The sequence below is a fragment of the Carassius auratus genome, chromosome 8 (genome assembly GCF_003368295.1).
Source record: "Carassius auratus strain Wakin chromosome 8, ASM336829v1, whole genome shotgun sequence".
In the NCBI taxonomy this organism is placed as follows: domain Eukaryota; kingdom Metazoa; phylum Chordata; class Actinopteri; order Cypriniformes; family Cyprinidae; genus Carassius; species Carassius auratus.
This window is the reverse complement of record NC_039250.1, coordinates 21,176,019-21,200,605: the sequence shown is the minus strand read 5'-3', so window position 1 is coordinate 21,200,605 and position 24,587 is coordinate 21,176,019. Positions and strand designations below refer to the sequence as shown.

General features: G+C 37.3%; 4 protein-coding genes across 5 annotated transcripts in view; 3 read left to right on the top strand and 1 right to left on the bottom strand.

Moving 5' to 3' along the window:
- Positions 1–6,348, top strand: part of LOC113107591 (sodium-coupled neutral amino acid transporter 5-like) — a 10,657-nt gene extending 4,309 nt beyond the window's left edge. For both annotated transcript variants that reach the window (XM_026270215.1, XM_026270214.1), the window contains 14 exons: positions 98–182; positions 468–583; positions 1,939–2,012; positions 2,128–2,220; positions 2,359–2,434; positions 2,843–2,925; positions 3,192–3,250; positions 3,363–3,491; positions 3,594–3,673; positions 3,772–3,872; positions 4,028–4,143; positions 4,252–4,396; positions 4,483–4,595; positions 4,674–6,348. In XM_026270215.1, the coding sequence (XP_026126000.1) occupies positions 98–182; positions 468–583; positions 1,939–2,012; positions 2,128–2,220; positions 2,359–2,434; positions 2,843–2,925; positions 3,192–3,250; positions 3,363–3,491; positions 3,594–3,673; positions 3,772–3,872; positions 4,028–4,143; positions 4,252–4,396; positions 4,483–4,595; positions 4,674–4,775 (1,372 nt within the window). In that variant the 3' untranslated portion in view covers positions 4,776–6,348. The remainder of the gene's footprint in view (positions 1–97; positions 183–467; positions 584–1,938; positions 2,013–2,127; positions 2,221–2,358; positions 2,435–2,842; positions 2,926–3,191; positions 3,251–3,362; positions 3,492–3,593; positions 3,674–3,771; positions 3,873–4,027; positions 4,144–4,251; positions 4,397–4,482; positions 4,596–4,673) is intronic.
- Positions 1–6,541, top strand: part of LOC113107592 (sodium-coupled neutral amino acid transporter 5-like) — a 44,099-nt gene extending 37,558 nt beyond the window's left edge. The window contains exon 17 of the mRNA XM_026270216.1: positions 4,858–6,541. The gene's annotated coding sequence lies outside the window, so the exon portion shown is untranslated. The remainder of the gene's footprint in view (positions 1–4,857) is intronic.
- LOC113107594 (uncharacterized) lies at positions 4,292–19,742 on the bottom strand. Its single transcript, XM_026270217.1, has 3 exons — positions 18,307–19,742; positions 9,151–10,022; positions 4,292–4,407 (listed from the first exon to the last, which is right to left on the bottom strand). Exons 1-2 carry the CDS (start codon positions 18,455–18,457, stop codon positions 9,154–9,156), a joined length of 1,020 nt encoding a protein of 339 aa, XP_026126002.1. The 5' UTR covers positions 18,458–19,742; the 3' UTR covers positions 4,292–4,407; positions 9,151–9,153.
- Positions 14,322–24,574, top strand: LOC113107590 (wiskott-Aldrich syndrome protein-like). The gene is made up of 11 exons (XM_026270213.1): positions 14,322–14,555; positions 19,750–19,890; positions 20,004–20,090; positions 20,692–20,788; positions 20,918–20,944; positions 21,072–21,107; positions 21,408–21,579; positions 21,669–21,847; positions 22,339–23,264; positions 23,744–23,852; positions 24,051–24,574. Exons 1-11 carry the CDS (start codon positions 14,451–14,453, stop codon positions 24,101–24,103), a joined length of 1,932 nt encoding a protein of 643 aa, XP_026125998.1. The 5' UTR covers positions 14,322–14,450; the 3' UTR covers positions 24,104–24,574.
- The last annotated feature ends 13 nt before the right edge of the window (positions 24,575–24,587 follow it).

Here is a 24,587-nt window from a genome sequence, read left to right as displayed (position 1 = left end):
GTTTCCAATGCAAGATAAATAGAGCTCAAAACAGAGCAATTCAAATGTACCATTGTTACTTTGCAAAATAAAAAAACATTTTGCTTATATTACACAGATCTGATGCCCTTGAAAACACGACAGAGGGTGATACCTTCCTCCCCAGTAAGAGTAATGGAAAGACAGAAACTCAGTTTACAGATGTGAGTATCCAGATTTCAGAACTGCCTTCACAAAAACGTACTGTATAAAGCTGGATGAAACTGATTCGAATGATGTAAAAGACTCACAAACATAGACCCTCTCTATATTACAGTTAAGAATAATGTGTAACAGTAGGAATTACTTCTAACTACTCTGTGCTAGTAATTGTTTGTGGCGTTAATACACAGAAAAAGTGAATCAACTTTTTAAAAAAGTTAAAAGAATATATTCAGATAAATAGACATACAATCCATGACTAACACAACATTAAACTTTTATTGCAGTTTGAGGGAAAGACTTCTTTCGGAATGTCTGTTTTCAACCTCAGTAATGCCATCATAGGCAGTGGAATTCTGGGACTGGCTTATGCCATGGCCAACACCGGAATCATCCTTTTTGTGTAAGTCAAACTACACTTCCAATCAAGCATTTGTATTTAGGTTGATTTATGGTATAAAAACATAATATAAATAAAGGTTATTGAAAGTGTGATAGTAAAAATTAGTTCTTGTGTTTCTTTTATGTCATAAACATAATGAGTACTGTGTGAAAATTGTGAGTCTTTCTGGTATGTGCTCATAGTTACAAATGTAAACAGAACATTTCAGGTTCTAGAGAAGTGGAATAAGTCTATAATTGGCATTTGGCTGCATTTTATTCATTAGCTTCATTTAGTATGGAGGGAATGCGTGTGCTCCATATGCGTGTCTGACCAAGCATTAAGGCTTCTTTGTGTCCATCTACTTTAACTGAATGCATATGGCCATACTCCAGCGTGCCTCTGTCACATACTGTACATGTACCAGTCACAACCAGCCTTACTGATGCTAAGTCAATACAAAATATTTACATGTTTTTTCTTGGATGATGTATCATGTAGAGACCACTGTGTGGAGGAGTCAGGCAAACCCAGAGCTAAAAATTCATTCTTTTAATTTCACTGCCTCCATGTACCATGTTACTTACAAATCCAGTGCTAGGATAAATTATCAAGTTCTGGCACACCACAATACAACAATAAAATAGAACTATGCTCCTTGGTGGAAGAAATGCAATTGCTAATCCTTGTGAATGACAAGATTTTATTTGGGTAATAGAGGAGCCTAAATGTCGCTGTGTTTGCCTATGATGTGATACACCGACATGCACAGCTCACAGATCAGACCTGAGAGGATTATTATAAATAACCTGCTGTAATCTGTAATTAAAACCAAAGCCTGCCTGTCTGTCTGTCTCTGTGTGTGTGTTTGTGTGTGTGTGTGTGTGTGTGTGTGTGTGTGTCTCTGTCTGTCTGTCTGCCTGTATCTCTATCTCTCCGTCTGTATCTCTGTCTGTATATCTGTCTGTCCACAGAGCCACAGTGCTGTTGTTAGTTGTACTCTTAAATGCACTCCCAGCTTGTCAAATGCGTCATTAATGAGATTAGAAGTTAGATTTGTGTCTCTGTCATCTCCTTGTCGACTGGTGATATTATCCCAATCAAACTGCATTTTGTGCTGCCTAATCATGATTATATTAGCAATACTGAAAGTCAAATGACCGGCTGATGAGTCTGACAGCCTACAGTATAAGAAATAATGTTGTGGGGAAAATATTTTACTGATTATCCATCTACACAGGTTGTAAAATTGAAAGTCACTTCAATTACCTCAGTCACCTAAAATTCTATCATCATTTACTCACACATGTTGTTTCAAACCATGTTGCTTTTTGCTGTTGTTGCTTGGTTTCATTATTTGTTTAACCTGTTTGCAGATTCCTGTTGCTATTCATCGCTGTTCTCTCTGCCTACTCCATACACCTGCTTCTGGAGTGTGCAGGAGTGGTTGGTGAGAAACTTTCTCTTTTTATCTTCAAGACAATCCTGATAACATCACACTCTATGTTAAAATGCATCTTGACTTTTTTCTGAACTTTCCATTCTGTTTGTTTGTGTGTGTGTAGGGATCCGTGCATATGAACAGCTCGGGAACCATGCATTTGGTCAACCTGGGAAAATATTAGCAGCATGCATTATAACAATGCATAACATTGGAGGTAAATTTTAATTTATTATACATCTCAGTAGTTACCCACAATGTCAACAAGACATATCAGGGATAAGCACTTAAAGCAATATGAGCACTGAATACAGATGTACTACAACACTCAGTGTTTCTTTCTTTGATCCAACAGCAATGTCCAGTTACCTGTTCATTGTGAAAATGGAGTTACCTCATATTATTCAGGGTTTTCTGCCAGATAACTCAGAGTGAGTACCAGAACACAGTACTGATCCTGATGTGCCAGATACAGTGAGGTTCAGAACTGTAAAACTTTTAAGATTCTGAAAAAGATAAAATAAATAAACCTGATGTAAAATAAGTGAGAAATATTTTGTACTATAGATTATATACTATTTAAAGGTCACTAATTCAAATAAACAAATTTGTGACATTGAGCATCTGAACTCCTTTGTATCAAAGGTCAGATGTTCTTTGCTTCTTAAATTCTAAATAGACTTTGAACCTCACTGTAATTCATTTTCATTTCATTTCAAACTCTCTATGTATGCAGCTAAAACAAGCTCTTAAGCGTCCATTCTGACTGCTTTTCACAATTATATCACTCCTTCTGACATGATATGTGGTGTAAAACATTTAAATTTATTCTCTGTCAGTTACTGGTTTGTTGACGGGAGGTATCTCATCATCATCGTCAGTGTCTTGGTCATTTTTCCCCTGGCATTGATGAAACAACTTGGTAGGTTCCTGCCTCCTTTCCTCACATTCTTTCATTTAGTTTTCTCCCTCTGACATTTGTCATTTCATTATATTTCATAATAATCACAATCAAACATTTACACATCTGCACTAAAGATCTGTGTTGAGTGCACAGAAAGCAGGTTGCTAATACGACTGGGTGGGGTGTAATTTATTAGTATCTACCAGTTGAGCTTGAAAAATGATTCAAATTGTTATGGCTTGAACATATACAGTACATGCATTTGTTATGTATTTATTTATTAGGGTATCTGGGCTACACCAGTGGTTTCTCCCTCAGCTGTATGGTCTTCTTCCTTATAGCTGTAAGTCCATCTATTATCCACCTACATACAGTATAAAAACACCAGTCTACATTAATAATGACTGACGTAGTTTGGACAAATAAAAGCATCTATGTCTGTTGTGTCTTATTAGGTCATCTACAAGAAGTTTGTCTCAGAGTGTCCTGATGAACACACCTATAACAAAACTGTGCCCACTGAAAGCATATACAACTCCACCGATGACATGTGTGAAGCTAAACTTATAACTATCAACCCAGAGGTTAGAGATATAATCTGTAAATCAGACAATTATGTGTCCTTTTTCCTTCACGTGAAATGCAGTGAATTAATCAGTTAATTTCATGTATTTTATTCATTACAGACTGCTTTTACCATTCCAATTATGGCGTTTGCTTTTGTGTGTCACCCTGAAGTGTTGCCCATTTACACAGAACTCAAAAAGTAAGACTGAAACTGCACTTTTGTCCAATCACATTGGATTTAAAAATAATTTTATTGTGTACTGATATATTTGCTTTTATTTTGTCTTCTTACTTTAGTGCAAGCAAGAAACGCATGCAAAATGTTGCTAATATCTCTATTTTGGCAATGTTTGTCATGTACCTGCTGACTGCCATCTTTGGCTACCTCACCTTCTATGGTAAGAGAAAGTTTGTAAAAAAAAAAAAAATACCTGTACCTGGAATTATGTCATTTACAATGTACCATGGTTAATAATAATCAAAATACCAGAATTTCAAGGTTTGTGATATTTGAAAAAGTTTGAACAGTCACTGTGTGTCTACATATGTGCAGGAAATGTGGAGTCCGAGCTTCTGAATATGTACAGTAAAAATGACACCCTGATGCTGTGTGTTCGGCTGGCTGTGCTGATAGCAGTGACACTGACCGTTCCCGTTGTCCTTTTCCCGGTACAATAATTTTTTCTAGTTTTCCTGGTTCAATTACTTATTGCTTGCATACAATTCCTCATTATCGTACTGGTCGAGTGTTGACAGTACTTCATTGTTTTTCTCTAGATTCGTCGTGCTGTTTTGCAGCTTCTTTTCCCAGATAAACCTTTCCACTGGGTGCGTCACATCTCCATCGCTGTTTGCCTCCTCTTCTTAGTCAACCTGCTCGTCATCTTTGTGCCCAACATTCGTGACATCTTCGGCTTCATCGGTAAGTCAGATCTGCCACATAGAGGATTTCATTATCACATGAACATAATACAAATACAGAACTGAGCTGAATGATTTTTGTTTTAGGTGCCACATCTGCTCCCAGCCTCATTTTTATTCTTCCGGGAATATTCTACATTTACATCGTCCCTGAAGAAAAGGAGCCGTTGAAATCTCTGTTGAAAAGGCCAAAGATCCAGGTGAGAATCAGAAAAAATGTAAGTAGTACATTCACAGATCTATGGCTTTTTTTTCTCACTTTGCGTTATGTTTTCCAGGCGATTGCATTTGTGACACTGGGTTTCATCTTCATGATTATGAGCATTACGTTCATCATAATCGAGTGGGTCACCGGGAAGAAGATGTCGGGTGGCCACTGAGAGAGCACCACCAGATTCCAAACATTAAAGACCAAATCTAATACAGAACACAAAACTCTTGAACCTGCAACGTCTGCATCAGGTTCAGTTTCAAGTTAACTCCTCAGTTTCAGTACGTCCAGTTAACTAACTTCAAGAAAAATGCAAAGAAGACTGGTAACACATGATCTTGAATAATTAAAGCTATGATGTTCTAAGGACATTTTACAAATATTTATGGAATTTTTTATGAAAGCCACTTTTATATGCAAAAGTATTGCTGTTATGACTGGCAGATGGAACTTTCTAAACTACACAATACTGATGGAAAACTGTGAAACTGAGATGAGAATTCACTCATCTATATAGCCAAAGTTGTAAACATGCAGTTTGAAGTCTACCTCCTACTACAGAGAGCAATTTTACCGTTACAGAGTCCATTTTTACAGCTCACTTGGGGTCCAAAGATCTTTTATAAGTGCAAATTCTTGTTTAATACACAATTTTCATTCTAAAAACAATATTATCAGCGTAGCATAATAATATTAGATCCTAAACAACACCATTTTATTATGATAATAATCACATTTATTTTTTTGTTTTGATTTTTATCCTAAAACTAATCCATAAACATTTTATTTCCAGAATTAATTTTGATTTTGTATCCCACATATTCAATTTGGTCTCTGAATTTGGTGAATTTAATTTTTAAAGAAATAATAGGCAGTTCTGTTATTCAACATGCCTAAAAGCAGCTTATAACATTATTCAATAAGGAAGAGTACCGTTTTTGAATTCTAGCATTGTTTTAAGCACAATGCTTCAATGTCAGAGGATGAACCTGAAATTAATAAATGTATTTACTGTGTTTTTTCTCATTACATCATCAAAGAAATTAAATCTACAGTACAAGATATCTTACAGTACACAATTAGTGTTTAGCGCAGTTCTTGTCATATGACAACATTTCTGTACTCCGTTTAAGAGAGAAGGAATATAAATGTCTGAATACGAAATATCTAGCAGTATTTCAGAAACACACGACACTGCTTGTGGTCTTTCATGTTGTATGTCATTTTGGAAATACTTTTTGAACATCTTGAAAATTAGAATACTTTTAACAAACTTGAAAAATGTTGTTAAAATAATTTATTACTGGTTTACATGGTGAAGTGACAAAAAATTAACTCCAGAAATGGGCCGGATAATGATTTTTTTTTTTTTTTTTTTTTACTTACTACAGTATAACACAGTATTGATAGGTCTGCAGAATTTATCATCAATAATAAGCTCACTGAAATGTTCCTGTGGTCATACTATGCCCATCAGCGTTACTTCTCGTCAGTATCTGTGAGTTTACATGGACCAGGACTAAAATTGTTTCCTGCTGGTCATTACAACTACTTTATCATAAATGTCAACATGTATGGTTGTTTTGTATAGTCTTTTATGTACATATTGTGTGTGGAATGGAAGAAACCTTCCATTATTTCTTGTAAATCAGTGTACATATTCTGTGTACATATTCTACAGTCTTTTTCTGCTCTGATTGGGGTTGAATGGTGGTTGAAAATAAAACGTAATACTGAACGGATCAATAATTAGTGGGAAGCTTATTAATAGATTTGCATTTGATTTAATTCAAATTTCCTCATGATTGTTTTTATAAAGTGCCTTACATTAAATAAATGGCAACCACGGTAGCATTCCCCAATGATTAATGTTTGGAAATACATGTATTTATTGTTGAACACATTGATCCTGAATAATAAAGTTGAAAGATTGTGTAAAAACTACTGGTTTTATTACATAAAAGTATGTTGTACTAAAAAAAATTCGACCAAAATACATATATGTTATGTATTTGCAACATCAGGAAAATAAGTCTAATGTAATTTCACTCCCATATGAATCTGAATCGTTTGACTAAATGATTCTAATTCATTGAATGATTCATTGACTCGCTCACAGACAACATTTTGTCGCCACCTGTTGGCGTATCGATATTTGGAAAAGTCAGACCGCCAACTTTTGAAAAGTGAATCAAATTACAAAAAGGCATACATTTTCGTATTTTCGACGTGAATCAAGTTGCTAGCTGCAATAGTTCAATAATATTTCTTAATTTGTGATACCCATTGTTAGTTTGTTCCTATTATTGTTGATCGGTTAGGTACACTGTAGAAACAGCAGAATAGTATGTGTGAAGCTTACAGATATTTCCGTTGAAAAAAAAAAAAAACAATGCTTAATTTAAAACACAGGTAAAAGCACCTGTAAAATTTCATATGGTAAGTTACTTCATATTATACTGTAACACACAGTGCCCTATTCTCATGGAATTTTCTTCAACTGTAGCATATTAACTAACTACCAATACATTGCTAAAAATTATGCCTATAATTGTTCGGAATGTGTAATTCTATATTTTAAAAGAAAATAGCTACTAAAAAAGTAATTGTTTAAAAAGGTGCAGATGTTTAATATTTCAATGTAGTATTTAAATATGACAATATCTGATCATAAACACGTATTTATATTTTTTTTTACAAATAATATATATTAAATTTAAAACATTTATATGAGCAAAACAAAATAAACATTTTGAATCATATATTGTGTATTCTAAGCAAAGATGTGGTTTTGCGTCATTGTTACATAATGATGTAACGTCAAAACGTCACAATGTCATGTAGCAACTTTTAACAACAAATCTATCAGCTTTTAGCAACATTCCCTAAAAATTGGATGGCAACATTGATTCACAGTGACAGTCTGTAGGTCACACAAATGCAGATTATTAGTGGTCTATCGAAGATACATTGAAATTGTAGCTATTACTGAATTTTCTACATGAGCCAGTGGTTCATGGACCCTAATAAGGCAATGTTTATGAAATTTGTGCTGTTTATAATTTATAATTGTGCATGTGTTTTGGTTGTTATCACACAGATGTTACTTGCATGTTTCATCTGGTCTCGTTGAGATATATAGTTGAGTATTATCAGCATAACAGTGGAAACTAATCCCATATATTCTAATAATATTACCAAGGGGCAACATGTATATTGAAAATAGCAGATGACCTAGGACAGAACCTTGTGGCACTCCATATTTTACTGATGATAAATGAGATGGCTCCCCATTTAAATAAACAAAATGGTAGCGATCCGACAGGTAGGATCTAAACCTTCTTAAAGCCTACCCTTGAATACCTGTATAGTTTTGTAATCGATCTATGAGTATGTCATGATCTATGGTGTTGAATGCAGCACTAAAATCAAGTAAAACTATAAAACTAACTGGGTATTACTGTTTTGCCATGACACAGTACATTTTTCTCAAACCTTTTTCAATTTGATGGGGGCAACAACTTGTAATGTATTAGAGAAGATAGTGCCCATGTTGCCAGTCATTTCGTCTAATTCATGTGTATTTATGGGTACACAGAGCAGTTGAGATATATCAGGCAGGTTATTTGCAAATCTGTCTTTGGTGGCAGGAACAATAGTTCTGCGCAGACGATAATGCGGAGTCATATAGTTAATATCAGTTATACGCAGCATGCACGATACAAGGTCTGTAATATCATCACTTTGAGGTAAAATATCTATAGCGGTAAGATCGATTCCATGAGATATAATTAAATCTAGTGTATGATTAAAACGATGAGTGGGCCCGGTGACATTTTGCTTGACTCCAAAGGAGTTTATTAGGTCAGTAAACGCAAGTCCTAATGTATCATTTGTATTATCAACGTGAATATTAAAATATCCCATGATTAGCGCCTTATCAACTGTAACTAGAAGGTCTGAGAGGAAATCTGCAAATTTTTTAGGAATTCTGTATACGGCCCTGGTGGTCTATACACAGTAGCCAGAGCAAGAGATACATTAGATTTCTTTTGCATGTCTCACAGAGTAACATTTAGCAGAAGTATTTCAAAAGAGTTAAACCTGTATCCTGTTTTCTGGGTAACATTGAGAATATCACTATTGTTGCAACACCTCCGCCACGACCAGTCTGACGTGGCCCATGCTTATAATTCATTTAGACCAAAATAATCATTTGCTTTTAGCCAGGTTTCATTCAAGCAGAGTACATCAATACTATTATCTGTGATCATTTCATTTACAATAACTGCTTTGGGTGTGAGTGATCTAATATTTATGAGCCCAAACTTTGTTTGTTGTTTTTGTTCATTTACTTTACATGTTTCTGGTTTAATTACGATAAGATTCTAGATTCTTTTTCTAGATCCTAAATTATATTTATATTTTGACCTCACTATTCGGGGAACAGACACAGTCTTAATAGTTTTTACAGCGCAAGTACTTTTATCATTTAAGCGGTTGAAACAAAACTCATCATAATAGTTATTTGAGAATTGTCTTACTAGTCATATGGAGCGAAGTGTCCTGGAGATGTTGTCAGAGAGCAGCTCCGCTCTGATTCTCCTGGGGTGCAATCCATCAGTGCAAAACAGCCTAGGACGCTCCCAGAAAAGATTCCAGTTATTAACAAATAGCAGTTTCTGTTCTTTACACCATGACAACAACCATTCATTTAAAGCAAAAAGTCTACTGAACCTTTCGTGTCCTTGTCGATACTTGGGCAGTGGTCCTGACACAATGATCATCGTCGCGGGCGTCGTACTGCGAACCGTCTCGATCAGGCTGCTGAAGTCCCTCTTCAGCGTCTCTGTCTGCCGCAGCATGGTGTCGTTAACCCCGGCGTGAAGCACGACCGCTCTGGGGCTCTCTTCGGCCTTCAGGATCGCGGGTATCTGAGCTGAAACATCGAGAACACGAGCACCAGGCAAACAATGAGTGTGCACTTTTCCTTCGGCTAACATAGCACGGACGTGTCGTACGATGGAGTCTCCGATGATCACAGCGTCGCGTCCTGTCTCGCGGAGGGGAGCGAAGTGGTTCCGGATGGAAATCTCGAAGGCAGGAGGGGGAGAAGTCATCGCCCAGGGCCCGGCTCGCGTCCTCCGCTGTGGATGCATCCAGGGTCCGTGATGTCCCGGCGTCGGAGTGAAGGACATCTGGGAAGATCGCGTCCTGGGTGCACCCGGCCTGTGCAGAGAAACACACGGAGTAGACGTGGTGGGACTGTTAACAGCATGCTGTATACTTACCCCGGACTTGTGAGCGTCAGCCCAGGATGATTCCAGCGCGGCTCTCCGCTCTCTCAGCTGGGCCTGCCTCACCTCCAGGTCGCGAATCTGCTTCCCCACGGCCCGCAGCTTGAGCGTGTCCCCACCTGCAATCAATCAATCAATCAATCACCTTTATTTATATAGTGCTTTAAACAAAATACATTGCGCCAAAGCACTGAACAACATTCATTTGGAAAACAGTGTCTCAATAATGCAAAATGATAGTTAAAGGCAGTTCATCATTGAATTCAGTTATGTCATCTCTGTTCAGTTGAAATAGTGTCTGTTTTAATTTGCAATCAAGTCAATGATATCGCTGTAGATGAAGTGACCCCAACTAAGCAAGCCAGAAGCGACAGCGGCAAGGAACCGAAACTCCATCGGTGACAGAATGGAGAAAAAAACCTTGGGAGAAACCAGGCTCAGTTGGGGGGCCAGTTCTCCTCTGACCAGACGAAACCAGTAGTTCAATTCCAGGCTGCCACAAAGTCAGATTGTGCAGAAGAATCATCTGTTTCCTGTGGTCTTGTCCTTGTGCTCCTCTGAGACAAGGTCTTTACAGGGGATCTGTATCTGGGGCTCTAGTTGTCCTGGTCTCCGCTGTCTTTCAGGGCAGTAGAGGTCCTTTCTAGGTGCTGATGCACCATCTGGTCTGGATATGTACTGGATCCGGGTGACTGCAGTGACCCTCTGATCTGGACACAGACTGGATCTGGTGGCCACGGTGACCTCGGAACAAGAGAGAAACAGACAAATATTAGCGTAGATGCCATTCTTCTAATGATGTAGAAAGTACGGTGTTATGTGAAGTGTTCCGGTTCCAGTTTACCTAATTAATGCAGCCTAAAAATCCTTTAACGGATTTGGATATTAAAAGCATATTAGTATGTTATGTGTATGCCAGGTTAAAGAGATGGGTCTTTAATCTAGATTTAAACTGCAAGAGTGTGTCTGCCTCCCGAACAATGTTAGGTAGGTTATTTCAGAGTTTAGGCGCCAAATAGGAAAAGGATCTGCCGCCCGCAGTTGATTTTGATATTCTAGGTATTATCAAATTTCCTGAGTTTTGAGAACGTAGCGGACGTAGAGGAGTATAATGTAAAAGGAGCTCATTCAAATACTGAGGTGCTAAACCATTCAGGGCTTTATAAGTAATAAGCAATATTTTAAAATCTATACGATGTTTGATAGGGAGCCAGTGCAGTGTGGACAGGACCGGGCTAATATGGTCATACTTCCTGGTTCTAGTAAGAACTCTTGCTGCTGCATTTTGGACTAGCTGTAGTTTGTTTACCAAGCATGCAGAAAAACCACCCAATAAAGCATTGCAATAGTCTAACCTTGAAGTCATAAATGCATGGATTAACATTTCTGCATTTTACATTGAGAGCATAGGCCGTAATTTAGATATATTTTTGAGATGAAAAAATGCAGTTTTACAAATGCTAGAAACGTGGCTTTCTAAGGAAAGATTGCGATCAAGTAGCACACCTAGGTTCCTAACTGATGACGAAGAATTGACAGAGCAACCATCAAGTCTTAGACAGTGTTCTAGGTTTTTACAAGTAGAGTTTTTAGGCCCTATGATTAACACCTCTGTTTTTTCTGAATTTAGCAGTAAGAAATTACTCGTCATCCAATTTTTTATATCGACTATGCATTCCATTAGTTTCAATCAAAGATAGACATTCATCCGCCATTAAAGCAAGTAACAGTGAGTCCAGCAGTAATGTGTGTGAATAGAGTATTAGCAATGTAAGCGCAGTTAGCTGCAACCACGCCGCTGATGCTAACAGGCTATAAGCTAATAGCGGACCCGGGAGATCAAAATAAAACAAGTGATAGTGAGGCGCTCTGATTGTTTTTGCAAATAGTTCTGTCTCCTTGGATAACAGTGAAATGGAAATAAATATAGTTAAATTAAATTAAATAGGATTTTTTGGGAAGGTAAGTCTGGCCAGTTATACAGCAACGCAAGATCTGAGCTGAATTTGGTGAAACATTAAAGTTCTAGTCTGTGTCAATTTCTCTCATAATAAATAATAATAATAATGTTAGCCGTATTTTTCGGACTATAAGTCGCACCTAAGTATAAGTTGCATCAGTCCAAAAATACATCATGACGAGGAAAAAACATATAAGTCGCATTTATTCAGAACCAAGAGAAAACATCACCGTTTACAGCCACGAGAGGGCGCTCTATGTTTTCAGGAGTAGACTTCAGGAGCACTGAGCAGCATAGAGTGCCCTCTCGCGGCTGTAGATGGTAATGTTTTCTCAGCCAAACTATGAAAAGAAGTGCGACTTATAGTCCGGAAAACATGGTAAATAAATGTTGTCTTTCTCAAGCTCAACAAAGAAGACTAAAAAGAGAAACATCATTCAATTTAGTAAGTAATAAAACTAATATTACTAATTTTTTGTTTAATTTTAGAAATGTAACTTTATAAATTTTCACAATTATTTATTAATGTCACACACACATACCTAGTGACACATGCCTTATGACTTAAAAGATGAGAGTGGTAAATGTTACAGACATGGAACTGTTCAGTCTATTATTGATTTTTATTTCCATTTCACTGTTATCCAAGGAGACAGAACTATCTGCACTGTATTTATCAGTGGGACAATATTCATACAATACTACTACCTAGAAATAATTTGCAGGTCGCAGCAGCACGAATTATATGCCCAGCTACATCTGATTCAATTATTATGCTAATTAACAGTGAGCGGTGGTTTCAGACATTATAGTGCCGCACTTGCACTGACTCTTATTCTGTCTTAAAGAATGAAAAGACCGAGCTGAAAGTGGAGCGATTCGTCCAATCAGATCAAGTTAAATATTGAAGCCATAAACCGAAATGATCAAAACGTAAACGGACCAACTGTCTTGTCCATGTTCTCTCACTTAAATCCTCTTCTTGAGTATTGAGTCTTTTGGCCTTCTGCAATCCTCGCCTTGTTCGCGCGGTGATTGACATGACGGGAGGGGCCGGACACGTGATCGGCTCAGAATGCATTTTCAATGTGCACACTGAATTTTGCTACTTTGCTACATATTAAAACTAGTGTGTGAAATGGCAAATTATGTAATTTAATTTTCATTTTCATTTTGCACCAAACATTGCAAAAATGTATTGGAAAATGTAAATGTAAATACAGAAATGCATTGCCATTTTACATATCGGATTGTCATTTTGCATATTACATTCCAAATTGAATATTGCTACCCATATGCTTCCATAAATAATAAGAAATAAACGTGAATAGATGCGCCGCATGCAAGGTAGGTTTGTAGACAGCAGGGGGCGCCCTAGATCGTAACCACAGTTGTTGTTGTTGTTGTTGTTTAATTAGCCTCCCATATTTCCAAAGACAGACTCTACTATATACATAAATTCTTTACACTTAATTTTCTGATCTATATGTATCATAAAAAAAGTATCATGATATCACCATGATGTTTTGGACATAAAAAAATCAAGGTAGACCTACATGAATTCCTGTATCATGCTGACATGTTTTTTTAAAGGGGTATTCAACTAAATGTTGGTTACTAAAAAGTTGCATATATTATTGAATAAAAATATTAGTAGTAGTATATTAGTAACATGTTGTGCTTATTAAAGTCCTATTTGTAAAAAAGAAAAATATATATATAATATATTTTATATATATATATATATATATATATATATATATATATATATATATATATATATATATATATATATATATATATATATTTTTTTTTTTTTTTTTTTTTTTTTTTATCTAAACAAATGCTCTGTATTTGCTATGACCTTTTGCATTTACTGGACAAACAAATTGACTTGACTTAAGTACTTTTGCATTTGTTAAGAGAACTAAAAAATATATTTTCCCCACTTCAGCTATTAGCTATTTTTAACAGTTTTATTGTGTGAGGTACTTTTGGTGAACAGCCGTGAAAGCCAAAAATCCCTTACATGACACTGCCATTATTTGTTTCATTTTCTGTTTACCACCACTTTATTTTATTTTATTTTATTTTATTTTATTTTTATTTTTTTTGACACTGTTAGGAATTCCTCAACCCATCTGTTTTTGCTCTTCATCCTGTGTGACATACAGATAGCTAGTAAAGTCACCAGACAGGAACCAACCAACAGAAGATTATCTTTGTATAGTTGTACATTGTAGACAGTAAATGGCTGTTCTGATGATCTGACTGCAGTGACAGGGCGGCTCTAAGGGGACTTCCGCTCTCATCTGAAAGCAACATGAACATACAGCAGTGTGTTACGCTGACAGCAAGGCGAGAGAATGAAAATAGAAAAGAAAAAAAAGTGTGGTTGTCCATTTCCTGTCAAAACCTTTTGTCTGCTGATGCTGAGAGTAAGAACTAGGAAGAGAAACTCAGTGCTTGCTCTTCAGTGTAGTCACCGGTAGTGCAGAGGAGATCGCTCGTTCTCTTCCAGGGTCTCTTTCTTTCTTTCTCTTCGAGTTTAATTTTTTAACGGTTTGTTCCATGAGCATATGAGGACATGAAGCGAGCACCGAAGGGGAAAGGTCAGGAGAATGTGGGCAGCTCTCTGCTCAGTACACAGGAGAATGAGAGGCTGGAGGATCTGTTGGGCAGGAGGTGTGTGGTAAGTGAGTTCAAAGGCCTTCAGTACAAGCGTAAGGGAAATGAACACTTTGCAGAGGGAAGATGGGTAAAAGTGTTATCTTGATAAAATGGAGTGACATCTGTTTCAAATTGTGTACAATTTGACTGCATGCTTTGAAAGAATTTGAAAACACACAGTGTCTAATGGGGTTACTTAATTTGTTTTTATCACTGCTTACATTTGTTTTATGGCTTGCAAGATAGTATTTAAAGTTTTATACGGCAAAATAATATTTTGAAATAAAGTAATTGTTACCATACAAAAATATAAAAATGTTTTGCAATATCTGAAGAAAAGAACTATTGACCATAAAGATTTACTTCTCTTTTTGAGATGCTGTCATTTATTGATCTCAGTTTTTGTAAAGCTTTTCCCCTCATTTATTAAAAGCAAAATAAATGTAAAACAGTGAAACAGTTTATTCAAATCAGCATTGATTAGATGATTTGAAGTTATGTTATTCAAAGTATAAAATATCAGTACAATGATCTATCTATCTATCTATCTATCTATCTGTAACAATGTAAAAACTTTCATAGTCACGGGATTAACCAAATAAACCAAAACACAAAATAAAACCCAGGCCTGGTCCTCTCTTGTCCTTTACTGTCTTAACTCCTCTTTTATACTTCTGGAGCTCCTCCGTGGGACTCGAGACCGGTGAGTGGTGCTGGTGACACTCATTTCCAATTACTACACCTGCCTCGACCCTTTCCCATGGCTCTCGGCCCCAACCCACTGTCACACTGTCTGTCTGTCTATCTATCTTTCTTTCTGTCTGTCTGTCATCTGTCTGTCTATCTATCTAAATATCTATAGCTCCTTTCACACTGCATGTTGGTCCCAGAAAATTGCTGGATCGCCTTCAGTGTGTGCACAAACACATCCCAGGATCGATCCTGAGTTGTGGACCTAGTACAATTGCCGGATTCACTCTGTGTGAAAAAAATAATGGAACTCGCGCAGGGCGGAAAGGCCGCAGCTGTCACAAACCCTGCATAAATTGAGAGACCAGGGGATGATGGCCCACTGAGATGGCATCAACATATGCGTAGTTAGCTGATGTGGCTGTCACATATACTTTGTGTGGCTGGTGTTACTCCCTTTCAAAAACGGTCTTGAAGAAACTCCAGTACTGAAGCGACAGGGCAGTAAGCTGGATCCATATTACGAAGTCTACAACAGGTAGTAAACGGTTTCCATTTGAAGGCATATAAACGTCTTGTAGAAACTGGGCTAGAATTAATTATAGTCTCGGTGGCCTCTACTGAAAGACTGGGACATATTAACTCACTCTGCTCAAAGGCCACGCCCACATCTTCCATAGATCTGGCCTTGGTTCCGCAAACCACGACTTAGTGGGCCAACATGAAGCTACCAACAAAAGTTGTTCCACTCTGACCAACTCTATTCTGGATAGCACCGCTTGAATTAGCCGAAAAGAAAAAGCATAAAAAAACTGGTTCTGGGGCATTCTTGAGCTACAGCATCCAATCCTAGGGTCGATGGGGGGATAGGGAGAACCATAGCGTACTGCACATTAAGAAACAAAGTCACAAAATTAAATCATAGTAAAAAGAATGGTTATTTTAAACAGAAAATGTATAACTCTGTGAATGATGGGGAAAAAACTGTGGAAAATACTGAATGTATTAATGTGTAAGAAGTCACAGTCATCCCCAAAATTTGTAGAATGTGAGGGGCATTTCATTACGAAGCCACATTATATTGCAAATTATTTAAACAATTTTTTTTACAAGGAAAGTGGATAATTTAAGATCTGACATGAACAAAACTGACAGTGATGCATGCCAGAAATTGGTTGATAACATAATGAAGGGCAAAAACTGCCATCTCCAATTCAATACTGTAACTCAGGATGCCGTAGAGAAGCTGCGACAGGGTCTATCTATTGATACATCTGCAGGTATAGATCATTTCTGCGACTCAGCTTTCAAAACCTTTGAGTCATATTTTTAATAGGTCCGTTTTGAGTGGTACTTTCCTGAGCTTTGGAAACAGTCAAAAATTATACCCCTTCTTAAAGATGCAAAAGTGGGCTTTACTGGATCAAATAGTTGACCAATCAGTTTTCTCCCAGTGTAAAGCAACATTTTGGAGAAGATCATCTTTAATCAAATAATGGATTATTTCAGTACAAATGAATTGATGACAAAGTTCCAACATGCATATAGACAAGGCTTTTCCACAAACACTGCCCTAGCACAAATGACAGAGGAGTGGCTAACATGTTTGGATGAAGGGACACTAGTTGGAGCTGTGTTTTTGGATTTTACAGCAGCTTTTGATGTAATAGACCATAGTCTTCTCATAGCCAAACTCAAAGCATATGGTTTTTCACACTCAGCACTAACTTGGGTGCATAGTTATCATTCCAATTGGACGCAACAGGTTTATTTCAATGGTAGTCTTTCCAACTGCGTAACAACCTCATGCGGCATAGCACAAGGAAGCTGCCTGGGTCCACTTATATTCTCAATATTTATAAATTATTTTCCACATGTTTTTAGAAAGGCTAGTGTTGTTATGTATGCTGATGATGCTACTTTGTTCACTGCAGCATCAACATTACCTGAACTCAATGAGAATCTCCAGCATGAGTTAAACACAGTAGTGGACTGGGTGAAAAAGAATAAATTGGTACTGAATATTTCCAAAACTAAATGTATGATATTTTTCAATATATACATGTTACCAAGTATCACCCCACTTAATCTGCATATAGAGAGCAATGTGGTCGAGCAGGTTATTAGATTCAAACTGCTGGGTGTTAGACTAGATAATTTATTATCTTGGTCAGACCAGATTGACCACATTGTCAGTAAGATGGGCAGGGGTATCGCTATGTCCAGAAAAGGCTCTGTATATTGTCCACCTGCTACATTGAAAAATTTTGTCCAAAGTCTTGTTCTGTCTCACTTATATTACTGTCCAGTAGTTTGGAGTAGTGCGGCCCAAAAACATCTAAGAAAACTTTAAATTGCACAGAATAGAGCAGCCAGAGTAGTTCTGCACTTTTTTTTTCGCGCTTGTGTGCGTGAGATGCGTATTAAATTATCTTGGTTAATAGTAGAGGCAAAAGTAAAATATAATCTTTTGTTGCTCATGCACAAGGTCATGGCTAATGAAGCATATAACTTTATAAAAGAAAAAATATTGTTTAGTGGATATGGTCATGAGCATGTGACACGCTCAATCAGCAACAAGAAAATGATTACTCCTAGTCCAAGATGTAATTTTATGAAGAAAACTATTGTATACTGAGAGACTGTAGAGTGGAACTCACTTACATCCAGCGTCAGGGAACTCAAAAGTAAATTTTCTTTTAAGAAAACAATAAAACAGAGATTACAGGTGTGAAAGTATTACTTATTTTTATTTTTGCATGTTTTGTTTTAAATTGATTGAATTGCATGTTGAATAGATGTTGCTTTTTGGATAACTGCATAATTTGCACTTCTTTCAAATGTGTGTCATGGTAGCTAATATATCTTATAGTTTTTACAGATTTTATTGATGTATTGATGAATTGAATTTTTGTATTTTTGTATTGTGATTTCAGTGGACCCCAGGAAGACTAGCGAACACCATAGTGGGAGCTAATGGGGATCCAAATAAAACAATAAAACCATAGCGGGCAATGAGTAGTCGTGAGCGACGCACATAAGTCCACTTTAACCTCTCCAAACGCTTGCCATATATAGCTCACCTTTTGGCGGTGCAACCTCCATTCCCCTTCCTCCAGGCTCTGTCTCCAGAGCAAATCCACTCCGAAGTTCAAGTGTCCGGGGATGTGGACCACTCGGATTGACAGAAATCTGTTCTGAGACTAGAGAAGAATATCCCTCGCCAGCCTGCATAGGGGGCCAGAGTTTAATCCTCCTTGGTGATTCAAATATGACACAACCGTTGTGTTTTCCGTCCTGATTAACACATGATGGTCTTGAAAAATATTAGAGAGCTAGAAAGACCACCAGCAGCTCCAATCTGTTTATGTGCCACCCTCACTGTGCCTCTGTCCAAGTCCTGTGGGCTGGGTGTCCTTGACAAACAGCCCCCCAAACTGTTAATGACGCGTCTGTCGTGACAGTCTCGCGGCAAAAACAGACCCCTAGTCCAACTCCTGCTAAGACAACCTTTCATGAATGTCAAATACCCTCCCCCCAACACGATAAACCTGTTACATGGCTCCTTACCATTCATTGACTCATTGTTTTCCTGAAGAAAAGGAAATCTAAGCTAAATAGAGTGTGGCAAATTCTTCACACCAAGAGGTGTTCCCATACGGTGACGTTACCACAGCATCGCAGCATAGCATCTGTCTGTCTGTCATCTATCTATCTATCTATATATCTGTCTGTCTGTCTGTACAGTATGTATGTCTGTCACTCCATCCATCCATCCATCCTGTGTAGCTATTAAACTGTCTAATAAACTGTTATCTAAAAAATCTGTTGGTTAACCAGCTTATCCAAAAATGTTTCTCACTTCTGTACCGGGTTGTTTATTTCTGCTTCTGTACTTGCTTGTTTATTTCATCATTCCATTATGACACATAGGACCAGACCAGATCCTGTTGTTGCCGACTGTATTCTTTACATTAACATTTGCATTGATGCGGCAGAAGTGTTAATCTAAAGCCACTACTGAGGTTATACACCACACACATAAAATATGCACCAATTATGAAATTGCATGGCTTAATTTGCACACTATTTAACTTTATGGCAAATTACACCGACTTAAATTTTTCAACATAGTAGCCTTCCTCTAACACATCAAGACCTCTGCTGCAGACCCGACAGTGCGGCAACTGCCATTTTGTGGGTAATTTTTGGTGCTGCTTGAATGCACAAGTGAAAGAGTTTGTGATTAAAGGAAGAGAAGGTGAGAAATTAGCCTTCACTGCAGATTGAACTGTGATCACCGAGGGGGGTTTGACAGGGGAAGTTGCTTAAACACATTTCCTGCCACAGAATGAGGCTTGTAAACAGCTACTGTGTATCTGCCATCTTATGTTTTGGACACAGTGTGATTTGTTTGGTGTGTTTATTAATGAACATAAATCACATGCAATCACGCATGTGAGAAAAACAGGCCTTTGTGAAAGTACGAGACTAGTTATGACCTTTTTTTCTGGTTTCGTCTGCAGTCTCTGTCCTCAGCGGTTGTGCAGTTACTCATGGCTCTTCCAAGTGAGCCGAACCGATGGACACCACAGCAGTCTGGAGTAGTTTGTTTCGTCAAAGACAGTCCTCAGCGATCCTTTTTCATCCGTCTCTATGACATGAAGGTTTTTAACATGAATAAAAATCTCAAAAATACATAAAATTTTCAACCTTGAGTAGTTCCTCAAACCCATGTTTGTCTGACAGAGATGATCTCAAACCTGTTTCTTCCCTTCAGGCAGGGAAGCTGGTATGGGAACAGGAAATCTATAACCAACTGATGTACCAAAGGACCAGGCCTTTTTTTCATACTTTCCCAGGAGATGTGAGTATTTAGCTGTTGTATTCACATCATTTCATAGCAACCTTGTGAGTCATATACTCACTGTCATTCTTACAGTTGATTTTTAACATTTACACACAGAATGACATAGCAATAATCTATAATGTTTTGTGGGTGTGTTGGGGAAGTTTTTAATTCTCTTTCCTGTAAGGTTAATTTAGCGCATCACTGGTACTTCCTCATATCGCTGTCTACAACAATACAGTCTGCTGTTGCATATATGCAGGCAAAAGAAGTTTAAGTTACCCACATTATTTGCATGTATGAAAACACATGTACTTGTTACTGAGAAAAACCATAACTGCTCATATAACTATTACACACCACACTGTCATCCCGCTGTCAGACACAATGTAAAAATACTTCCTTTTTGTCAGACAAACTCTCTTTTAAAGACTGATTGAACTAACTAATGTAGAAAACAAAAATATAGTCACATTTTAGGTTAAACCTGAAAGCTTAAATAGTGAGGACTTACTGTTTATTATCTAATAGTTTACTGTATGCTTTCTTCAGTTATCTTACTTTAATTAGATATCTTTATAATAGAAAAAAAAACTCAACTTTGCATCTCTCTCCTCAGGACTGTCAAGTGGGGTTGAACTTTGCAGATGTAGGAGAGGCTGAAAATTTCTTTGCTGTAGTGGAGGACAAGATCTGCCAGAGAAACAGTCGTTTTGGTATTCAATTATTTTGTTTTTAACCATTTCTGTCAATTCAAAGTGATTCATAAATCTGATTATGAAGATGATCTAACAAGGCATCTTACTTAAAATGATTGTTTTATGTTTTCCTCTAATAACATAAAGAGAAACAGCAGAAAAAAGAATATAGAGGTAACAACATGATTTCTCAAAATCACGGCTTTAATTATTATTTTTTTCTATTTATTTATATATATATTTAAGCGTAGGTTTTTTGAACAAGGTGCAAATCAAATATATTTTTCTTTTCTATTCTTAGATCATGGAGCTTTGCCACCACTTCCTCCACCAAATGGTAAGTAAATCACTTTTTCACACTACTATTGGGCTTGTCTTTTGCTAAACAAAGTATTTGACTGTATTTTAAATATTTTTGATTGACTTTTCTTTTTATAATAGACATTTTCATTAACCTTTACTTTGTATTAGACAGTACAAGGCAGTCCAATCTATTTCTGCTGCTTTTGTTGTTATTCTTTTTTAATAAATTACTTTTTTTTACATGATTATTGTAACTATTAAAACATAACCTGGCCTGTATAATATATATATTATATATATTTCTATATATATATTATTGTATTTTCAATCACAGGCTCTGGCATTCCTCTTACCTCTTCTCCCATGCTTCCACTGGTACCAAGTAATATCCAGAACCAAATTATCCCTTCCAAATCAAAGAAAGACAAGAAAGAGAAAGACAAGAAAAATAAAAAGAAGTCATCCAAACTTTTGAAGGTCGATATTGGAGCACCCAGTGGATTCACGTGAGTGAAGAGCAGGCTCACTTTAACCAAGATAAATGATTCTGAAAAGGTTTTTGGTTAGCTTATGTTTCTTTGTGTCATGACTTTAGGCATGTCAGTCACCTTGGCATGGGTTCCAACAATGTGGACCCAGACCTGATGAAACTTCTGTCCCGTGCTGGGATCAGTGAAGCAGATATGAATGACTCCGAAACCTCTCAACTCATTTATGATGTCATTGAGCGTTCAGGTGGAATAGAGGCTGTCAAAAAGGAAGTGAGCAAACAAGGTAAGTTAAATTGTTAGATTTGTCATGTTAAAGAGATGTGCTAATACCAGCCAATCATCTAGGTAATGTAGCACACAAATGCCCTGGATCAACACAACTGACACTTTCAAGGCCCAGTAAGGATGTCGTCAAAATAGTCCATATGTTGTGTTCTGTTAATGTCGTGAACTTGTGAAGAAGAGTGAGACAGAAGAGAAGAAACTGAATAAAATCATTATTTTTTATTTCTTTGCACACAAAAAGTAGCTTCATAATAATTAAAGTTGAACCACAGATGTCACATGGACTATATTATCGATGTCCTGGGCCTTGAACGTGTCAGTTGCATTGTTGTCTAGGCAGAACGCTTTGAGATTTCATCAGAAAATATCTCAGTTTGTGTTCCAAAGATGAACAAAGGTCTTTTGGAATGAGGATAAGTAATTAATAAGAGAATTTAATTTTGGAGTGAACTATCCTTTTCTTAATGTATAATTAAATTTTTTGTTTAGAGTCTCCTCGACCTCCTGTTCCCAGTGGACATCGGGGGTCTCTTCCTCAAGTGCCATCTGGGCTCTCCTCAGCACCGCCACCACTACCTCAAGGTCGAATGGGGCCTCTACCTCCTGTCCCGGGTCAATGCTCTGGTCCACCTTCTCATCGAGGTTCCCTTCCACCTACACCACCGAGAGCAGTTACATCACCACAAACCCCTGAGGGCCGCAGCAGTCCAATGCCAGCCCGTTCCTCATCATTAGGCCCACTGCCACCGGTTCCTGGTGGAGGACGTACTGGACCCTTGCCTCAACCTCCAGGACCCCGCAGTGCACCCTTACCTCCTCCACCTGGGGGTCGCAGTGGAGGTTTACCCCCACCACCACATCCAGGAGAACGTAGGGAGTCTTTAGCCCCTGTCCCAGGAAAGAGACCTGGACCACAAATGACCGAAAGACGAGGTAGCTTTCTGCCGCCCGAACCTGCTGGGCCAGCTCCACCACCTCTACGACCGGGATTGAGGAGTGCACCCTTACCCCCACCTCCGAGAGACAGTAGTGAATGTTTGCCACCTCTGCCTCAATCTAAAATGCCATTACCTCCTCCCCCATCTGATTTCTTCCCTCCTCCACCTTGTGATTCATTTCCTCCTCCTCCACCTGAAGACGTTTCTGTGCCTCCACCTCGTCCCTTTGAATCCAACTATCCACCCAGAAGCAATTCTTCGGGCTTCGCCCCTCCACCCCCTCCAGTCTCAACCAAACCCAGTGCAGGCGGTCCGGCTCCACCACCACCTCCTCCACCTCCCGCTGCTCCTCCTCCAGTGAACTTTGGGAGCAATTTCTCCGCTCCAAGTGGTCCACCACCTCAAGCATCCAGCGGAGGTGAAGTGGGAAGAGGAGCATTACTTTCCCAGATACAGTCAGGGATGAAACTCAAAAAGGTGAGTATCTACACTATCATTTTAATTAATAGTTAAGAGTTAATGATTTATTTGATTTAAAAAAAAATACTGTAATGACTAAACATTTCTATTTCAGTGCAAAAATTCTGCGCAGTTTCCTTAAAAATATCAAGCAGCACAATTGTTTTTCACATTGATAATAATAAAAAATGTTTTTTGAAACTAAAGTAGTGCATGCTGAAAAATCAGCTTTTCCATTATAGAAATAAATTACATTTGATTTATTTGGCATTATAATTTAATAGAAACGTAATAATATTTGACAATATTGCTGATTTCAGTGTATTTTTTTATCTTGTGAATGGCAGTGTAAATAGTAAATTTCCTTGAAAAGATCAGGTTAAAAAAGTTTTAAACACAAATAATGTTCCCATAATATTAGCTTCAAATTGTTGCTAGTATTATGCTTCAAGCATTACACGCTATACAAGCTATATACAGTAATGTCTTTTGCCCAGGTGGCCGCCAGCCCAGATCCACCTTCCCCTGCCCAGGATTCAGGAGAGGGAATAGTTGGAGCTCTAATGATGGTGATGCAGAAGAGGAGTAAAGTCATCCATTCATCAGGTAACCACTCAATCACTAGTGTTTTTTATTTTATTTTATTTTTTTATTTATTATAGTAATTATGAAAGGAAAGTAGTACCTTTCTTTTATTATATTCACAATATATTTGGTAATTAATTCTTAAACAATAAGTTGGTCTGCTGGAGCCTGCATACCTATTAACCTTTTACCTTATGCCAAATCTACCATATCTTGTAGAAGAGGATGATGAATTTGATGATGACGAGGACGACGATGAAGACTGGGATTAATCCTGCTGTAATGGAAAAACTTTCAGAACATGTACCCAGGCAGTTTTACATGTTTTGAAAGTTAAACAACACGGTTTCAAAACATTTTCTTTAGGAATGCACTGATATTCTGCACAAAACAGATGCTAATAAATTTCTGATATTAAAATGATATTATTCTTAAATTTAATCAATTTTATTATACTTCATGAAAAAGTATAATGTTTATTTTAAAATTTGCTACATATTACATTTAAAAGAGTTGTTTAAATTAGTTTTTTTTTTTAAAACCTTAAGTGAGCATTGGATTATGGCAAAAGGAATTTTAAAAAAACTTTAAATATTGTTCCAACATATCATGCATGGGTTCTCTTTCTAGTCTCAGGGGTTCTCAGTTTCTGAGTGTTTCAGTTGATGTAGATATCTATAACAATGTGAATCTGTACTGAATGTATTTACAATATGTAAATATACTAAAATGTGAATTGAAAAGTGAATCTATGAC

Bases quoted from the DNA above. Each gene is read 5' to 3' on its own strand.
- LOC113107590 (XM_026270213.1), top strand. From the start codon at position 14,451: ATGAAGCGAGCACCGAAGGGGAAAGGTCAGGAGAATGTGGGCAGCTCT. The intron at 19,891-20,003 runs GTTTTTAACATG...TCTTCCCTTCAG, and splicing joins TCCGTCTCTATGACATGAAG to GCAGGGAAGCTGGTATGGGA. The intron at 20,091-20,691 runs GTGAGTATTTAG...CTCTCTCCTCAG, and splicing joins TTCATACTTTCCCAGGAGAT to GACTGTCAAGTGGGGTTGAA.
- LOC113107594 (XM_026270217.1), bottom strand. From the start codon at position 18,457: ATGCAGGCTGGCGAGGGATATTCTTCTCTAGTCTCAGAACAGATTTCT. The intron at 10,023-18,306 runs GTGAGCTATATA...GATTGATTGCAG, and splicing joins GGAGGTTGCACCGCCAAAAG to GTGGGGACACGCTCAAGCTG.